The 21,006-nt window shown below is 30.9% G+C and overlaps 1 protein-coding gene across 6 annotated transcripts in view; it reads right to left on the bottom strand.

Annotated features, from left to right (window-relative positions):
- The window catches only part of LOC144843561 (sodium leak channel NALCN-like), a 57,579-nt gene extending 41,407 nt beyond the window's left edge, over positions 1–16,172 (bottom strand). For 4 of the 6 annotated variants that reach the window (XM_078700386.1, XM_078700388.1, XM_078700391.1 and 1 more), the window contains exons 1-13: positions 16,093–16,154; positions 13,864–14,310; positions 13,336–13,419; positions 11,273–11,406; positions 10,801–10,929; positions 9,822–9,964; positions 8,437–8,579; positions 8,035–8,133; positions 6,568–6,804; positions 2,432–2,605; positions 1,966–2,025; positions 1,345–1,476; positions 828–965 (exon numbers count right to left, since the gene is read on the bottom strand). In XM_078700386.1, the coding sequence (XP_078556512.1) occupies positions 828–965; positions 1,345–1,476; positions 1,966–2,025; positions 2,432–2,605; positions 6,568–6,804; positions 8,035–8,133; positions 8,437–8,579; positions 9,822–9,964; positions 10,801–10,929; positions 11,273–11,406; positions 13,336–13,419; positions 13,864–14,154 (1,764 nt within the window). In that variant the 5' untranslated portion in view covers positions 14,155–14,310; positions 16,093–16,154. Of the gene's footprint in view, positions 1–827; positions 966–1,344; positions 1,477–1,965; positions 2,026–2,431; positions 2,606–6,567; positions 6,805–8,034; positions 8,134–8,436; positions 8,580–9,821; positions 9,965–10,800; positions 10,930–11,272; positions 11,407–13,335; positions 13,420–13,863; positions 14,311–16,075 lie in introns of all 6 variants that reach the window. The other 2 variants (XM_078700387.1, XM_078700390.1) reach the window with 2 other exon arrangements.
- Positions 16,173–21,006: the final 4,834 nt, after the last annotated feature.

The raw sequence follows: 21,006 nt of genomic DNA, 5'->3' as shown, positions 1-21,006 counted from the left end.
GGTACTGAACTGTTATCAACTGAAGCGGTCTATGTAATGCTAAACAGACAATAATCAATTTTTTTTTAAATTACACCAAATCATTGTCAGCATTTAAAGATAGCATGTTTGGATTCAATGAATGATGTTTAAAATGGCTTATCTATTGATTTAGTAAACTATTGATTTGAATGATTAATTCTAAGCTGATCCAAAACTTAAGTGTTCACCTAACATCTCTCACAAGTACTCACTTACCATACAGTGTATTCTTAAAATATTTTTCATCATTTAATTGATAACGTTAAACATTAAATAAGTTAATGTTGTTAATTTTTATAAACACTGTGTTGATTTTAAGCAAAGTGAGTGATGTTTTTTTTTGGACCATTGGTTGTTAGCCATTAAAAAACAATTGTTTTTTCATGCTTTCATAATTTTAGTTGTAACTGTTTTTTAACTGCTACTGTTTAAATAAACCCCAAAACAAAGTGCAAAAAATGATGGTTACCAAAAAGAGCAAAGAACAATTTAGGAAGTATCACCATGTGTTATTTATTTTAGATTGTTTACATTTGTGGTTGATTTACTATAGTAAAATATAAAACATTGTTTAATAATAAGTATCAGTAAAAAACATTTCAAAACTCTAGAATGAACTAAAGAGAAGAAAATTATGATTTGAGGCTATGGAGATACTTGCCATGTCCACTCTATCAGTTACCATTGTGAATCATTCATATTTATAATGTGCACTTTATTTTTGAATTTTGCATCAGTAGCATGTTATGTTATTCATCATATTTTATGTAGTATGCAAATATAGCGCATACTATTAAGTGACTTACCACACCAGCAAAAAGATGGTATGCTACAAAGAATAAGGCTATGGGAAATTGCTCTTTGATGCCACTGGCATGCCAAGCTGAATTTTTAACCTCAACCCACCCTTCTTGTGTTAGGATTTGAAACATAGACATAAGGGCCTAGGAGAAAAAGTAACAGCATGTGTAACAAAATTAATTTTAAGACTGGGAAAATTAAAAACAAAAGAAAAAGTAAAAGTTAAAAATAATAAAGAACAATATGACAGATATAATTAATAGTAATATTCTATTTATAATAATATACAGTACAGTAATTTGATTTCATTGGGTAATTTGAAGTATATCTTCACTGATAAAAAGTGCTTATTTTCCAAAAAATTGTGTAACACACAAAATATCATGAAACATAGGAGAAACTATAGATTGATAATTATTGGAATGTATGATCAATATAAATGTCTTGGCTGCACATAGCCTTTAAGAGTTAAATAATAAATAAGTGACAAATAGTTACATTAAACTTGGAATCAAAACTTACTTTAAAGAAATTTTCAAACTGATCAAGACCATCAATGAAGCAGAATAACTGGAGACTCACAACAGAGACAATTATTAATGAAGTCATAGTGAAAGCCACCAATGTGCCAAGCTTGCGACTTGGACCTAGAATCTGAAATTTAATATATCTTATTCTTTCATTTGTTAAATATTATTGTCAATAATCTAAAAACTTCATAATATGTCCTTTACTACTTTCAAATCTTCACTCTAGGAAAACTAAGATTTACTTTTTTTTTTACCTTTACCATAGTAAATAGTTTTTTTTTTATTTTTAATTTTTATATTATGATTTTTGTTAATTATATGTTGTATTCACTGAACCACTTTCCACGAAATCAGTACATTTGTATTGAAAGTGTAATTCAGTTTAGAAAGAAAGAACAAATACATAAATCTATATAAACTGAATATTATACACTCCTAAAATGTATGTATTGCTCTTTGCTAAAAAGAGTTTTGTCACACATTTTTCATGTACTATATTTATATTTATTAGCATGACTGATTCCCTGACGATTCTAGCTTCATACAGATAGGGTTATTGGTAAAAAGTTAGTATTAATTAGAATACATATTGAAGCATATAACATCAATTTACCTTATGAACAAAATCTTCAAGAGTAGGTGACAACTTAATCAATCGTATAAATCTAAATACCTATAATCAATTAAAAAGTACAATTTTAAATCAATGATAGATTCTGAAAAAGTATATTTGTATGTTCTGACATTTTCTGACCCATATTTTTTTCTTCTTTTAGACAAAAAGAACAACTGGATTTCAAACATATTTCTGTAGCAGAACAAATTCATATATATCGTTCACTTCAGTAAATGGTGCAATGGTGAATATCATATACAGATCTCTGTTCTTATTCCATTATCATTTAATTTTATAATTTTTTGGTTTTCATAGCACCTTCAGCACTATTCCTGAAAACAAAAAATATTACTACCATATTTATTACAAAATAGAGTGTTTTAATTTAGTGAGTTTTTGTTATAAAAAATGCTCTACAGCTTAAATAATTTGGAAATCTAAAAAAACATGGTATTTTTCTTACCTGGAAATAAGCTAGTTGAGTGTGGTAAAGCCTTTTTGCAGATAAGATGTGCAAGGTAGTACCAACGGCCAATACACTTTCTACTTTGTGGTATACTCGCTTCATGTAGCCATTAAAACCAAGACAACAGATTTTAAACAACATCTCTAGATCAAACACTATGGTGAATGCAACCTTAAAAAAAGACCAGACGGTAGATATCGTAATAACAAATATGCCTAAACAATTGATCTAGACCAATGTTACCCATGTGAACCCATGTTACTTCACAAAACAAAATTGAAAAAGTTATTGCCATTCATATTCATTAACTATTTCTCGAAAATATATTTCAATATTGTTCACACAATAGCTGCTATTAAGAAAAATGGTAATTGACTGAAGGGTTAAAAAATATGCAAAAAAAGAAAATTCCTCTTATAATCTAAGTATGTAGTATGGGTAAATCTAAAACATTTTATTTTAAATAAAACAAAGCACTTAAATAAAGAGTATCTTTTGGACCTAATTACTGGATTATCCAAAAGCTTTTTGATCTTGGTGTTCAAAATGAAATATTGCCCTGGGTAGTTGACTTTCTTACCAACAGAAGCCAAAGAGTTCGTTACCATTCCGAACTCTCTGAATGCTCCCTCAGGGCACTAAGTTTGGACCAATTATTTTTAACGTTATAATTAACGATGCTGCCGTAAACGCCCAATCATCTAAATTTGAGTATGTTGACGATACTAGCCTTGTTGAGGTCCGTCGTGCTAGCGATCCCACTTTTGTTGATTCTGACGTTTGTGATCTAGATAACTGGGCTAGTCACAACTTTCTCAAACTCAATCCATCAAAATGTAAAGCCTTGCAAGTTTGTTTTAAAAAACACCCTCCCGATCCTCCAAACTTAGTTATAGGTGGTAAATTGCTGGATTTTTTGCATGAAATAAAAATTCTCTGTATCCCCATACAAGCAAATTTAAGACGGGATACTCTTGTTAGCAATATGATTTCTAATAGTAGCCGTAGATTATATATGCTTAATCGTCTCAAGCGTTTTGGAGTTTCTGCTTGCGATTTGGTGTCCGTTTATGTGGCGTGGCATAATTGTATTAATTACTATAAAAAAGTCTCTCATGATTGAGCGAATTAAAAAGAGAGAGCTTCAGATTATATTGGGACCTAAGTACGACACATATCTTAACGCACTTAAAAGTACTAATCTTCAGACGCTTGATACGAGAAGAATTAAATTATATAAAGAATTTGCACATCGATGCGTCTGTTCCAATTCCTTCAAAGAGTGGTTTCCTATTAATTCTCGTTCTCACAGTATGCTCCTTAGAAAATCCAATGAATTTCTCATCCCCCGTGCTCGAAAGATATGCCAAAAGTGCTATACCCTTTCTCGCCAAACTCCTTAATGACAAATAATTCTTGTTTTATTGGTCATCATGTGCAATTTCTCCACGCGTGCTTGTGTGCTACTTTGTCAATTTTCAATTTTGTATATTTTTTATCGATTCTTGAATTTTGTACCTTTTTATTTTTATATGTGTACATTTTTAGATTTTTGTCCTTTTGATGTGTAAATTATCATGTTTTATTTATTTTAATTTTTATTTTATTTATTTTATTTTAACCATATTTAATGAGGGTGATCCATCCAGCAGTTGCTGATCATTTGGGACCCTCAGAACAGATACAATACACAAAATAGAGAAGTGAAAGAAAAACAAAAACCCAAAAATAAAATAAGAATAAAAATCTGAAAAATAAGAAAATTTGGAATATAGAAAATAACTGATATGTTAAATTAAGCAAAAATATATAATAAATATTTAGATCTAATATTTTACAATTTAAAATCTGGAAAGGAATTACATAGTTTTGAGAAAAGTCATAAGTCTAGTTTTGAAAGAGGAAAAGGATAAGGAATTGCTGATAGATAGAGGAAGATCATTGTAGAAATGAGGGGCCTTGTAGCTGAAGGAGAGTTTGAAAATTTCAAGAGAGGGTTTAGGAATGTGAAGATTTCCTTTGGAGATTTGACGAGTAGTCATCCTCCCATTGGCAATAATTTTAGTGAGGAGATGGCATAAGCTTTGAGGAGCAAGAAGATTAAGAGTTTTGAAAGTAAGACAACCAAGTTGGTAGTGGAGTCTTTTCTGAAGAGGAATGGTATGGGCTAGTCTAAAGTGATCATGAGAGAGGTGTGACATAGGATGAAGTTTGAGAATAATGCATAAAGCTCTGTTTTGGATTTTTTGTAGTTTACTAGAGAGGTTAGTATTGGAGTTAGAACCCCAGACTGAGCAGCAGTAATCAAAGCGGGAAAGAAATATAGCATTATAGAGGAGAAGACATGTCGACTGGTTGACAAATTTAAACATTTTACCTGGCCGATGTGGGGCATAAACCCGCGTTATCAGCATGTTATTATTGTTTTAATTCAGCCTTGTGCTGCGATTACGATATATTGAATAAATGAATAAATAAATAAATAAAAATATACAACCTCTTTTTAAAATATATTGGACCGAATGTGGACACTAGACAGTATGGGTGCATGAAAGGATGCTCTACAACACACTATCTGATTGACATGCGTGTGTATACGATAATTAAATGCTTGGTAAAGATTGAACACTACAACACTTCTCTTGAAATTTTAAATATTAAACAACTAGATGAACGCCGCGGAACTGTATGTCATAAATTTTCTTCAGATTGTATTATATATCTAATAAATTTAAGGATTGGTTTCTGTTAGTCTTTATAGGAAAAGAAAGATTTTTTAGCCCCTATGTAAAACAAACCGATACTAATAGCCCTATGCTTTTATCTTACACACCTCCTTAATGAGAGATAAACCAAAACTAAAGAAATTATGACAAATTATATATAATAATAAATTAAACATATGTGAATATGTACAAATAAATATAAATTAATCATTTAACAATTCAATAATTTCTTCATTTTCTAATTATATCAAATTTTATAATCTTGTAAATAAATTACCAATTTTCTTACTTCCCTTACTTATTTAATTGAATTTTTAACCTGTAGATAAATTTTAGCTAAAAATATGTATTTTTCCTGTGCAATATGTTTGATTTTTTTTGTGATTTGTACGTGAACTTCTTTATATACTGTTTTATGCCTGATTTAAATGTTTTTATATTTGTAAGTATCATGTAATTCAGCTTTTAGCTGCGATTTTGATATTCAATAAAATGAAATAAAACAAAATAAATAATAAAATATGTACATAAACTTATATGTGACCACTCATTGGCACCCATAATATTAAAATATGTACATAAACTTATATCTGACCACTCATTGGCACCCATAATATTAAAATCGTTCAAGGAGCTCTAAGAGATTCAAAATAGGTATGCACATTAAACAGCGCACAATGAGCATCAATATTTGCAATTTCAGAAATAAAAGCAATTTACCACATAGGGTATGAAGAACAAAAATTAACTATAAAAATAAAATAATGGATGAGTGTTAAAAATAAATTTAATTATTTAAAAGATCATTGAACCTTTGATATAATTGTTACACAAAATCTGTACTGAAAGAAGAAGATTATAATAATAGATATTAATAGATATAGAATAACAATTATAATCACCTCCATTAAACAACTTATAAAATAAACAATTTATGAAATATAGGAGTTTGTTGCTGAAAAAAAGTTCTGCAAAATGTGTTTCATGATTTAAAATCATTTGGCAAATAGATATTTACAAGACAAATGGAATTGTGTAAATTATGATATTAAGTATAACAAATCTACCATTTATATTAATATTTTTACTATGCATTTATAATATAATATTAATATAACGATTTTTTCAAAATAAAGGTGTGACACCTCTAACATGTGAACTACTACAATTGTGATAAGCATCTCCTTCACACACACAATTATATTTATTTATGTTATGCCATGTAGTATTAGAATAGCACATACCATTGAGAACACTTCATGTACAAACATAGAAAAATTGGCACCCCATCAGTTTATTGTCATTTTATACCAAATAGAAAAAAGTTTTCCCTCTATTCATGCAATTGAGTGAATATTTTATTCATAAGCCTTAAGATTAGTAATTTAGTAATAAAATGTACTGTACCTGAAGCCAATAGAGCATAGAATGGTATCGATTCCGATTTGTTTCATCATCAGCAAAAAATAAATTGTATGTAGAAGCTAATGCAGCATCGATAGCAACAACCAGAAGAATAGCTAAATGAAAGCTTCTAGATTTCAGAATGACCTGGCAAAAGTGTGGGGCTACGCCTTGAGGTTTATCCTCATCAACACTGACTAGCTTCCAGGGACTCAGTTCAGTTGGTTCTGCTTCTAATATCTGTAAAGGTATTTTAAAATTACAATTCAATAAAAGAATACAGAAGAACTCCTTATTCAGAAAACACCGCTATTAAGGGGACACTTTATGTGAAATGAATGAGGGGCAATATAAGATTAACACTACAGCCAACCCCTATTCAGAGGACACATAAGGGGATACTATTTGTGTTCCCTTTAATAGAGAATCAACTGGTATATATTGTTTCATTTGGTGATCACATGGCCAAACCAACCATCCTCAAAGATTAAGGTCTGGACGGACACAAAAAACATGGTTCTGATTCATGTCTAATAAGAAGGTGGCAGAAAAGATAATTATGTAAATACTGCCATTGCAGATCTGGGGTGACATGCAGAGATGGACAGAGAAGTAATGACACTGGTTGCGAATCAAGCACAATCATTGCCAAGTTACCTGATCCTACTATTTGCTGGAATTTCACAAGTCAGTTTGGTGGAGTTGTTGGCATGAGAGTGGGAAAGGTAATGAATAGTTGTGTATTGAGGGCGCTGCAATGTCATTATGTACAGAGCCATATATTGAAAGAGTTACGACTTTGAAGGGATTAGAAGCCATTTTTGTGTCCAACTATTCCTATGTAGAGTATAGAGTTGAGTTTTTGTTTTTAAAATATATAAAATTCAAAAGGCTTTAACTATTGAATTTAATATCAAAACAATCAATTTGTTTAAAGGTTTTTGTTAAAATAATAATAAAATTATAAAGTTACTGCGAACATGATTTTAACAAAAATAGCTTGAATCCACTCAATTTCACAACTATGGCTCTGTGCGCTCCATGCACGCTCTACGCATGCGCCTTTAGTTTGTACAGCGATTCTCTATATAGTAATGCATTGTTTTTACATTTTGTTTTTTACAATCATGTTCGCAGTAACTTATAATTTCTTTATTATAAAAACCTTTAAAAAATTGATTTCTTTGATATTAAATTTGATAGTTAAAGCCTTGTGAACATTATATATTTTTAAAGCAAAGGACTTGAACGTTGACACATTGGACAAAATAGTTAATACTGTACTAATACTATATGTATACAAGTAGTTCATTTTTTCTGAATTTAAAGTTTCTGATTAAAACTATGGGCCTCTATGTTTCCAAAAAAGCTATGCCTACTATTTCCACTTCTGTTCACAGTTTTAAGTATTTTAGTATATTACACTTATGACTGGATGTGTGACATAAATTTAAAGAAAAGCACTATTACCTGAGAGCCAAACACTCCAACTGCATCTTTACTATTGTTGTGATGAAACTGTGTTCTTAATTCAGCAAACACCTCAACAATGACAGCAATAAATACATTCTATTAAAAGATTCGACCTTAATTAGAAGCTAAAACTATATGTAGAACTATGAAATTATATAAAAGCAAAACAATATATACAGCACAATAGAACCCCTTTTTGGGACACCTTTATACAGGCATCTCTGCAAAATAATCATAACAATATAAATTATATTTTAGATTCACATTATTAACCATTATTTTATTTAAAGACTAAAAAGATTGTGTTTTAAATGTTTCCTGAATTTGAGCAGAGTATGCTGTTTCAAAGTGCGGACTTTTAAATTTAACTGTACAATACTGTAGTAAACAAACATTTACCTTCACCAACCAGGACAGAAAGAAAACCATTGTGACAAAAAATAAGTATCCCATCCAAGGAGCAAAGCTGTCAATTACTTTGTACATGATGTATACCCATCCTTCAAGTGAAGCACTTTCATACACTGTAAATACACTCTTACCTGCACAAAACACAATACGTCAATGGTGGTAGAATTATTTATTTCATTCTGGTTTGTTACAAAGAAAACATTGTCATATGTGTGAATGCTGATGATACACATTATACATATCTTCTCCATCTTTGGAGCTGTGTTTGGATAAGATCCAATAGCTTAAAATAATTTTTCCCCCGACTCTACAACTCACTATGTCGGTTGGTTGGTCGGTTGGTTGGCTGGTCAGTAAACACCAACCCAAATTTGAGCATGCGACTGCAGCCATGTGTATGGCCTTTTTCTATTTGTCCAGAAACGCAAGTTGCCACACAAAATTTACACGGTCAATATCAAACTTGACAATTCACCATAATTTATATGTCTAATGACAGGGACACGATAAAAACACAAAATTAACAATCAATATCAACATCCACGAGGACATATACCAATTACAATCCTCAGAGCGGTAGTCATGTGATGCAGTTTCAATGAATTCGATCCAACTCGGCCCTAAACCGGCCTCAAGTCAACTCGGTCTCAAGTCAACTCGGCCTCACGTCAACTCGGCCTCACGTCAACTCGGCCTCACGTCAACTTGGCCAAAAACTAATCGGTCAACTCGGCCCCAATAAAGTATGGAACGCAAAAAGCGAAGCGAATTATAAAATATATAATTTTTTATAAACATTTTTTTTTACTGTAATCTAATAATATCTATCTAATATAGGTATATCAAAGAATATTTCGATTCATTGTGGAAACATTCTTGTCAAAATAGGCCTAGGCTAGCCTACTAACAAACACAGCTAATAATATTTATATAATATAAATAAATACTAGGCCTACCTATCAATTAAACCCAAAAAAAATTTATATTGAATTTTCCGTTTTATTTTGTCTAGGCCTAGACCTATGTGTAGACCTAACCTTACTAATCCTGCCATTATAATATTAACTATTTAGCACTGTTTGCATTCCATACTTTAATGGGGCCAGAGTTGACCAATTCGTAATTTGGCCGAGATAACCTGAGGCCGAGTTGGCTTGAGGCCGAGATGACGTGAGGCCGAGTTGACTTGAGGCCGACTTGACTTGGGGCCGAGTTGACTTTGGGCCGATTTGACGTGGGGCAGACTTGACTTTGGCCGAGACGGTTAAGGCCGAGTTGACCTGCACCTGTTTCAACAAATCACATCATATTTACATAGGCTATATAATATTTTACTTTTAGTGTTAAAAATTCTTTATAATGGTAAATCTCACCTATGTGATCAAAGCCATTAAACTCTTTAAGGTTTCCAGGTAATGTTTCAATATCTTGACATTCCATATCTTCAGGACAATCACTATGATCTTCACTTCTACAATAGGTATCAGGTATTGCTAAATCGCTCAACTCTAAATCGCTAAAAAAACAATTTCAACATCTTTAATTAATAATAACAATGATCAACTTCCTATGTCATAAAATGGCATGCACCACCACAGTTTGCTGACTGCATGCTCAACTTTTTCATCCAATTTTTCAAAAATATTTCTGCCATATTCTTCCATCTGTTCATGATATCTACTGATTCATTGTTTTTGATACATGTTTTCTGTGTTGAGGTAGATTTGTTTTTCAAGGTTTTAATTTGTTCAAACATTTCTTTGTATTTGTCAAAACAAACAAACAAACACACGCGATCTATTAGTCAGGTCGCTTAGCACTTTTTGTGTGCACTTTGTGACAAAAGCACCAAACTTGGCAGAAACCTTTGTTAGGACCTAACTAACAATTCTAGAAGGGGTGCCCAAAAATTCGAACAATTTAATGACTTCATTTTGACCATGCTATTATGTAGCTATGTAAAAATATTTAAAAAAAAATATAAATTACATAAATATGTCAAGTTTGGTATCAAATTATAGCTTAGGACATGTACAATACCACTAACATGAGAAAAACATAATTTCACAATAATAATGACGTCATTAAAGCCACACACATTATATATTACGTATTTTGTAGTACGTAACTATGTAAAAATATTTTTAAAATATAAATTACATAAATATGTCAAGTTTAGTATCCTGTCCTTTTGTCCTGTGCTTTTTTTGATGAAAGTTGGCAACTTATCAAGATTTCATAACTGGATAGCATTCTGCACCCACTCGTAAAACCTAATTTATCTACAACAAATTAGGTTAATTACATTTTATTGCATTAGTGAACATAAAATTTCACAATGAATTCTCTTACCTAATATTTGCATCTTTTTTTACACAGTGAAATGACAATTTTCCAAACATCTGCACGCCTAGAATTCCATACAAAGCCAAAAAAAATATCAGAAAAATTGCAACACTCCATACTTGCTGACCGGAACGTCTGTAAAATATTAGTAAAATAAAATGAATTGATATCAAGTACAGTCTCTCATTATCATACAACAAAATATCAGTAAAATTAATTAAAAAATGATTGTACTTCTTTGAGCCTATAGGTCAGTTGATACCAACAGTTTTTCTGTGAATGTTTATTGGGTTACTTTTTCTTATTTAAGTGTTTAATAGTGCAAAAAGGTCCATTAATTTAAGGTGCAGTAAAAATGAAAAAGCAATAAGATAACATTAAATTTGTAGGATCTATTAAAAAATTAAATTAGTTTAAAGTAAATTTAATTAAAGTAAATCAATATAGAAACATTTTCACAATTAAAAAATATACATACTTGAAAATTATAGCCATTCTGGCTCTGGACATGTTAACCTTGAGATAGACACGAAATGCTCGAATCATAATTAATGGGCGTGGTGAACGTACAATGCTTACTGCATCACTCACTATCTTCTTCATATTTAGAATCTTTAAAAAAAATGTTTCTAAACTCATAAAATTTTAATATCATATTAAAATGCCTGACATCTAATTACAGGGCTTAGTATCATCAGCAGAAGGACACATTTTCAGTAAATGGCCCAAAACAATTGTTTCAGATCCAATTAAACATGAAGTTAGTGTTACATGATTTGGCAAAACATAAAACAAAAGACGTTTTACAATATACTAGATTCAATTATTTAAAATGCCCTGTAATAGCATCAATGAAGGTTTTGCAACATTCTTTGATCAAACATATTGTCACCAAGGTTGAGATGAGAATGAACAATAGGTTTGGAATAAACCAATGATTTTACGTTACATTATCCAATTTTATACAAATTATAATGATAAGGCCAAAAAAGAAAATGTTTGTGTTGGCCACGCCCGACCGACTCTAAATTGACGAAAGTGAAGGTCTGCATTTTTTTTTTGTGAGCCAAATGGCGTCTTATTCTCCAAATTGGCGAATATATTTCACCTCCGCCGGACATGTCAAAAAGAAGCGTGCAACCAACCCTGAATACGCGATTATCAATTTTGCGGGGATCCAAGTTTTAACTAAATAAACGCTTTGATTACACAGTGGTCAAGACACGTTTTTAATAGTTATCACATTTTTAAACACCCTCATAAATTAATGGATTCTACCAATGTTGATCTGCAAAAAGAAGAACAGATTGCACATTGCACGAGGCAGTGTTTTTTGGTTTTACTGTACAGTACTACTATCTGATTACAAACTTGTTAAATGAGTTAAAAGGCATGGATTCGCCAAGCAAGTAGGCCTATACGTTTAATAAAAATTTACCTAAGATTTTTGTAAGCTCTTTTGTTCAAATTTGTTATTTATTTAGTGATAATCCACCCTTTCCGGCGTGCACGCTAGGCCTCTAGCTTAGGCCTACTCCTCAATCGATCGATGTCTGGTGGGGAATTTCCCCGCAATAAGAAATCTGCGAAATATGGCTCGCATATGGCCTAGGGCCTACATTTTAATGTTATATCTTTAATGCCAGTGTTATTACGTATGGATAAAACAATATAAAACTAACTATTTTTTATCTGAAATAACATGAACTCGCGTAATGTAGCATATAACACGGAAATAGTTTATTTCGATCTTGATTGTTTTTGGCTTTAAAACTAGGCTTAGCCTACTACTAGCAGCCCTAAGCCTATGCCTGAAAAAGCTAGGCCTACGTTTATTTAATAAACCTTTTTTTAAAACTTTTGTTGAAACAATATTTATAGCTAGCGTGAGCGTAGGGTGCTATGAAAAGTGTTGTTAAATATGGTCTTTTTGTATCATTTGTGCAAATTGTTTATTTGTGCCGGCAACACATTTTTGGTCTGGGGAAAAAACTTTTCCTACCGACCTACCCATTTTTTAGATTTACCCAAAACGCGACCAACACAAACATTTTTTTTTTTGGCCTAAGTTGAATCAAGATGTCATAGATAGGGTGTAACATTTTTACGTTAGAGAGCAGACATTCACTAATCGCCAAGAGGGGAAAACAAGTGTTTTTAAGCGAAAAGGAGAGAATTATAGCGGCATAATACTAAATTGTAAGGATCAAGGATCAGTCCGGTAGACGTTGATAGATATTACTGTGGTACTAGTAGCAGTGAGTTACGCCATTTTAAGAATACATTAATGATGACGTGTCAGACATAAATCAGGTGACATCACGTAACATTGTATTAGTTTAGTCTTTAGTTTATTTATTTTAGGTAGCCTCTCTACTCAGTATACTTAACTCATTGATGTCAAAAAGGACCACAAAAAAAAGGGAAATTGAATTAAAGAAACATTGAAGGTACTGTACCACGATGGTATTGAGTATGACGCGACACATACTAACTGTATCAACAACACAAATACCTTTTATAAATTAATTGTTACATTACCTGTAAAATAACTGATGCCCATAAAAGGAGCACCATTGTCATGTCAAATATACACCAGCGATTCTTCAGATATGGATTATCTCCCTGAAATTAACACAATTATATAGAAAAAGAATTTATTATACCAATAAATTTGACTTTACATGTGTAATTGTATAACTGTAGTCTACAGTATACTATACCATAGACAATTATTCTAAAAAAAGACATAATTTCTTTATTTTATTCAGCTTCATAATGTGAAAAGTATAGTCCTCCTTTATTCTTAATTTGAAGCTTATAAAATTCTCTTGATCTGGATATGTTAATTATTTACCAAGTGTACATTTATATATTAAATAATAAAAATAATAATAAATAATATAATTTAGAAATGAGGTGAAATTAGGTGAAAATTCTGGTCCCAGTGACTGGAAGTTTAGAATTTATATTAAAAATGCTGGTGCTGATGTTAAAAATCAAAATTTACTAAATCATTTTACTATAATTTGTATCTAAATACAAAAACTATGGACTGTTTTTTCATACCTTTAATAATCCGCGAGAACGGCATTTAGCAATCATTTCCGCTGTGAATAGAATCATGATGACAATGTCAAAACTCAAAGTTACATATTTAAGTGATGGCTCTACTTCAAATGTTTGTGGGGTATTCATGCTGACAGAACAAAAACTCAAGATGGCAGCAATTCGAAATAGTTTCTTCACCCATTCTTTATTTACCCATTCAACGTCATTTGAATTTTCATCAGCTCCAAAGTCCGTCATTGGGCATTCATCCGCACGGGTGGAGCTCTGCTTTCGAGTTTTACCTCCCATTTTTTTATGTTTTGTTGTAAGTTGTTGAATGAGCTACGAAAATGAACTTGGCACAGAATCTCTACTTAGTACCACATTGAATCCTTATCAATAGAGCAGATTTCTATGAAAGATACTGGACCTCTCAGTCAAATATTTACAGTATTCAATTTAAACCTGAAATTATAGAATAATATATATTTAAAATAAGCATTTTACTACAGTAGCATTAGAAAACATCAACAGAAATGAAGGGACCAAAATCAACAAGCAATGTGAGTTTATTGTGTGCATGGCCAGGTAAATGTCATGAGGATCTACACTGGGTTTATAAAGCATTACTGAAGGGGTGGTAAAAGGAGCCTAAAGGCCAATTTACACAGACGAGCGGTAACGGTAAGCAGAAAACCGCGTAGCTTGTCCCACATAGTATAGAATCTGTATCTATCCTGAGTGGAAACTGTCCGTCCACTCCGCATTGTGTGTAAATGGTCATAAGGAATAACATAGATTCTATATTTTTGTTACCGTTACCGCTCGTCTGTGTAAATTGTCCTTAAGGCATGAAAAATAAAACTTTAAACTGGTTGCATAAACCAGTTTGAAATTTTAAACATCAAACTGGTTTTATGCCATCTCCTAAAAAAATTGGGAACTAGCCAATTCAACCATTTTAAAAAGCCCTTTAAACACATTTTTTCAGATTCATACATTTTCAAAACTTTTGAGTATCTTTTCAAATCAAATATTCTTTATCAATCATTCTTATCATCTACAGAATAAATTAAATTATTAAAAATAAAAGATTATTCCATTATGACCTGAAGAAAATAATATTTTTTAATGTTGAATTCTGTCTATTTTGTGTCGTAGTATACACAATACATAGTAAAGTGGTATAATAACTACATACAGTGTAGCATAGGTGGGATTATGGGAACACTATTATGACGTCATCAAAATTAAAATATTAATTTGTAATTTTTAAAAAGGATAATTGATTGAGCAAACAAATATTAAAATCTTGGGGAAAATGTGGTACGAAAAAGCGAGATGTTAAATGCGTGTGTGTGTGTAACCTATGGCTGACATCATTTATAGTACTGTATAGCATAGTATATATAGTCTGGCCTACTGTACTTATAGAGGGCAGCTGTTTTAAACACAACCTAGAGCCCTTATATAAAAGAGTTACGACATTGGATTTAAATCATGTGATATGCAGATCAAAATACGTTCAACGCTTTTTTATATTTTTAAAAATGTAATTGCATATTTGAAATATCGATGTGTACAGGCAGCGTACATAAGTACTTGCGGCATAGAACAATTGCGTGCGCATACGCTAGTACATTATAAAGTTTTATTAATTGATTTTGGAATGAAATATCATCCCATAACTACATCTTATTAATAACAATGTACTAGTATTTTAAATTCATTATGCATGCTTTGCTGACTAAATAAAATAAAAAAGTTTTGTGGATATATTTGTTAATATACTCAAAAGGACTTGAACAATATCAAAATAATAAAGGCAAATTAATTATTACTACTATTACTAATGAAATTATGAACGAGTCTCTGAAATTTAATAACTTTCGCATACAAGATTTATTAAAGAAAATGTTTAGTGATATAGCTAATGTGATGCATCCTACTACTACTATTAGTTACTGTGTAGACTAGACGTATACTATCAATATATTATTAGCCTAGCCGACCTAATACACGACCACCACTAACCGGATGAATTGATGATGGCATTGTGTTGCCTCATCTCCCACATCTCTTTATGAATGATGAACATGGATAGCAATGGCAATATAATGGATCCACACACCACCAGGATGTTCATATCATATAAAATGTTTCTATTATCAGATCACATTGAAAAGAATGAATGATAATATTAATGAAGTTGTATGTTTAAATTTCTTACCTTTTTGAATTACATACCATTTTACATTAGCTTAAAATTCGCCTTTATGAATTGATGTAAAGAAAGATCAAATGAAAACAACAACTGTCATTTTTTGTCGTCGTCGGACTAGACCATTCGCAAATAGGTAGGCCTTTTCCTCACGACATGACAATACTGTATACTAATTTAATTATGCTAAATAGCATAATAGAAAATAATTTCTACACAAAACAATAAAAAACATAACTGAAGATTTAAATAAAAAGAACGATATAAAATAATGTGAAATGAATTGACAATAATGGAATGATCGGAACGTGACCTATTTAATTTATGTATCTAAAATCCGCACCGCTTGGCCGGCAGCACACGTCGCCGATGTAGTGATGGCGTGTGCAATTTGAATATAATGTTAATGTGATGAGCTAGCATGCTGCTCTGCGGGCGTGCATAGAATAATATGGATTATTTAATTGTAAAAAAGAAAGTAATAATATTTGGTTGGAAAAGGAAGTGGGGATGGTGGTGGTAGGCCTACTATATTAGGCAATACATTTCTAGAACCACAATCCCTATATCAAAAAGTGCCTTCGTGTGCATGATGGGGAAAGTACAGTGTAAAAATTGTGTTTTTTATGAATATTTGAAGCTTGCTGGAATCCGTAAACCCATGTTGTCAAATTTCTAAAATTCATCTTTGACCACTGACCTCAATTTAAATATTTTGAACCATTGAAAACAATGGTCATATATATCTTTGCAACGCTTAGATTAAATGAAATCACATTTTAATGTGAAGTTATTTTGGAGATGCATATTATAATATTCGTTCAAATGGAAAAGTTTGACGATGACGACGGTCATTTATGGATGTGATGTATCCTACTACTACATTAGTAGGCCTATGGCCTAAGCTGTATTAATATAAGCTACAACCACCACCCATCATACCATTGCCTCATCTCTCACAATTAAATTCAACATTTATTCAAAAAAGAAAGTCATTATCATCAAAACAAAAAGTGTAAATAAAATCGTAAATTAAACGATAAAGTAAATAATACTGACTACTTTTTTTAGGAATCCAATTAGAAGTAAAAATACTACTTATTCATAAGATTCCTAAATAAACATAATAATCAAAAGCAAATCAACATCAATATCATACGGTTGATCTACTAACAGTTTGAATTTTCCATTTAACTAATCTTTTAGACAAAAAAATAACAGTATCATGATCAAATTAGTGAATGACAATACGATTTAAACGAATAAAAACTGATACACATACAAGTTATTCCATAATTTAGGTCCATTGTAGGTAACACAAAATTGAGATTTTCTAATTCTGACAAAAGGAATATTGAGTTTTCTTACATTTCTTAAATCTTATCTTATGAAAAACAGAAATTGGATTGAGTAAGTGAAGATTTTGCTTTCCTTCACACACATGTTTATTAAACAATTCAATATAGGTCTTATAAAATTGGTAACCCAGATCATACCTTCCCTTAATGTCATACCAACATTGCTGCATTGCATGACAAAAAAGCTTATCTACTAATTTTAGAAACATGAAGAGGAGTCTTGGGAGTTACTATTTTATTTGTCTATTGTGTTCCAAAGTAGGCCTATCGATATCCGTTTTACTTGCATTACACCAAATACTGCAACCATAATTTATTGATAGAAGGCCAGTAGAACGTACCGTGTCAGTAAATATTACTTCCTCGTTTTAAAAAAATAACACACAGATAAACTTTTCAATTAAAAAAAATAGTCATTATACAATAAATAGCAAAATATATATTTCTCTTAGGGATCAATAAAACGTTATTATATTTCTTGTAGTAATCCTTGGAAATAATAATGCCACCAGAATTTGTGTCACCAATATAAAATAATAAACTATATCCTGAGATAGCAATACATTATTACGTTGATGTCTACAGAAAACTAAAATAAATAAACCAAATATGGGAGCGCAATGTGACACCATGACATTATTCTGTCTTAATGTCGAACTTTTCTATGGCACGAATTATATATCAAAGAATTCACGTAGAAGATATTGGAGGTATCTCAGAATTTCCAACTGCTGGATTAAAAAAAAAAGATATACTTAAATTGGATGAGGAAAAATACTCGAATCTTTCCGAATCCAGCCAATTGCTGTAATAGAAATAAAACGTACTTATTTCATTACCTAAGATATGTTACAGGAACATGAAACTATGTTACAGGAAGATGAAACTAACATCTTTTTTAATTCGTATAATTCGAACTAGTTAGGTTTAAGAATAAGACGTCAGAAAACAAAAAACAGTCGGATAGGCCTACCATTAAACCATAGGCCTTAGACTTAGGCCTTAAAATACCTCCCGAGGAAGAAGCATCATTTGTAAAAATAAATACAGCGCATAAAAGGTAATAAAGGATAAAATATTCATAATTGTAGTAGTTCTATTGTTATCATGAGTAAATTTGTAATTTGAATTTTCATAAAATATTTGCAGGTACGTTTTATATTTGCTCACACTGATACCAGCAACAGAGAAATAACAATTATTTGTTGTTTAGTATTAACTTAACTATCGGTACAGGTATGACACAACAATATATTGATCAAAGTAAGCATTCTCGGGCCTTATGGTGTTATTGAATTGTAAGTTATTTTAATATTTTAATTTTTGTCTACAAATACATGCCTTATCAGTGCTTTTCTTACCTGTAAGATGAGAATTTTCTATCTGGATGTCCGGCAGATGTAGTTCCTTTTCTATTATTTCCTTTAGTTTTAATGTTGTATATTCGTTGGATTCTTCATCGATGCCTCCAAAACGTAGTGTTTTTTGTATTAATAATAATATTTCTTCGGCATGTCATCAAGTACAATCTTGCCAGGAGGAGCAAGCAATAAGCATAGGCCTAGCAAATTAGTTAAAATGACATAAACACAATACATGAACTAAATATACAAACAATTATAAATGAGTTACATCAAAAAGCATATGAAAATAAAAATGAAAAAGGCAGGTTCTTTATTTTCGATTGGTTTAGATTAATTGTTGATGACAATTTAGTAATATCCTTTAAGAAAGTCGATAGTGTTAGTTGTCAATCAGAGATAACATAGTATTTTTTAATTTTAACAAACTGGATTGAAAATATTCACGGCAAAAATGCAATTTTTTTAAATGATTTAAATTATAGGCAAGAAAGTTTTTCAATAGCGTTACTCAATTCGTTTCTGTCATAAGTTCTTTTCATATTATTTTATAGTACCTTTATTTTGTCCATTTAAAAATTAACAGAAATTTCTTTTGAAAACTGGCATATCATATATATAATCATATATACATATTTGAAACGATAAAGATAAGGAAATCTGTGAGAATAAGAAAAAAAAAATATCTACATATATCCCGCTTTGTGAATAAAAATAATAGTTAGGACATCTGCATATGAAGCAGAAGGTTCCGGGTTCGAGCCTCGGTTGGGGCGACTTTTTCACATTCTCACTGATTTCCTCATCTGTATCGTTTCATTCATCCAGAATCACTGTTATTTTTCTATCGGACCATGACGGCACTTTACATTCTACCTTATATACGGTAACCTATTTTAATAGGTAATTCTAATCTAATTATACGGAATATCTATTTCATTTTTCCAAATCAAACAGTATTTAATGTCCTTTTCTCATTTACTCTCCTTAGTAGGCCTTTCTTCATTTCATTTTTCCATCTTTCTTCATCCATATCTTAAAGAATTCTGTATTTTTCTTAAAGAAGTCTTTAAATTCCATTCGCAAAAAGCCGCCTTTCGGTGTCCTTTTCGCGAGTGGGGGACGTGGAAATGACGATGCAAAAAAAATAAATGAGAGTACTCTTTTATTTAGAACATAACAAAAACCAAGTATTACGAAACACAAAAGGGCCAGTGATAGCTGTAAGTTACACTTCAAGATATTTTAATACAAACTGTTTTTTGTGCAGTTGTTAGTCAAATTGATTAGGGAGAAAAGAAACTGTTCACTTTATTTTAATATTTTGTAATTTAGTGTACAATAAAGAAATACATACTTGAAGAATTATAAATATTAATTCAGTACCGTAATACATAAAAGCGTAAACAAAATTCAATTCATATTATTCCGGAGTTATATTTGTATTTAAAAAAAATGCTGGTATGCTGTTGTAAAATATTGCATGCAGTATGAATGTTATTATAAAGTGTTACACCTAAAGAAAAGAGCAGGGTCATATCAAAGATATGCACATAATTCGCCATGGCGAAGTACCAGTTCCACAATTGAAAGTTTAATTCTTGGAGTCGGGTGCAGGTGGGGCTACCATTACCAGTTGTTTGGCCTTTTGGTCAAAACGCCACAAACACGCGAATGAATTTGAAAAAAGGGGTTTTTTAAACTTTCGTATCAAAAAAACATTAAATCAAATTAAGTTTAAAAATTACAAATCACAGATTATTTTGTTTTATCTTCTGTGGTTCACCACCTCCTTTATTCATTCATCATTCATTCATTCATTCATTCATGATTACATAATTTCTATTCATTTTCTACCTTTTACCCGTTATTTTCTGTTTTCCCTCTTTAATATCGTTAATAATTTTAACATTTCGTAATCATACCATTACTGAACATTTTTTTTTAAAATCACATTCATTTATATTTTGTTGTCTAATTTTTTCGCTATTTTCTGATTTTTACACTTTTAACCTTTATACATAGTGTTAAAGTAAGTTTTGAAAGTAGTTAAAATACGGGTATATTTACATAATAAGATGCTTGAATTCAGTATTGACCATATTTGTTTTAATTTGCAAATTTAGATACGATTTTAATTAAAATGTAAAAAGGGGTAGTAAAGGGTAGTAAAATACATGATTAAAATCTTTCTTGTTAAACTATCTTATTTGTGTTCGGG

Source organism: Antedon bifida, chromosome 5, assembly GCF_963402885.1.
Source record: "Antedon bifida chromosome 5, ecAntBifi1.1, whole genome shotgun sequence".
NCBI classification, from domain to species: domain Eukaryota; kingdom Metazoa; phylum Echinodermata; class Crinoidea; order Comatulida; family Antedonidae; genus Antedon; species Antedon bifida.
The sequence above is the reverse complement of the archived record's forward strand: the minus strand, read 5'-3'. Positions and strand labels throughout refer to the sequence as shown.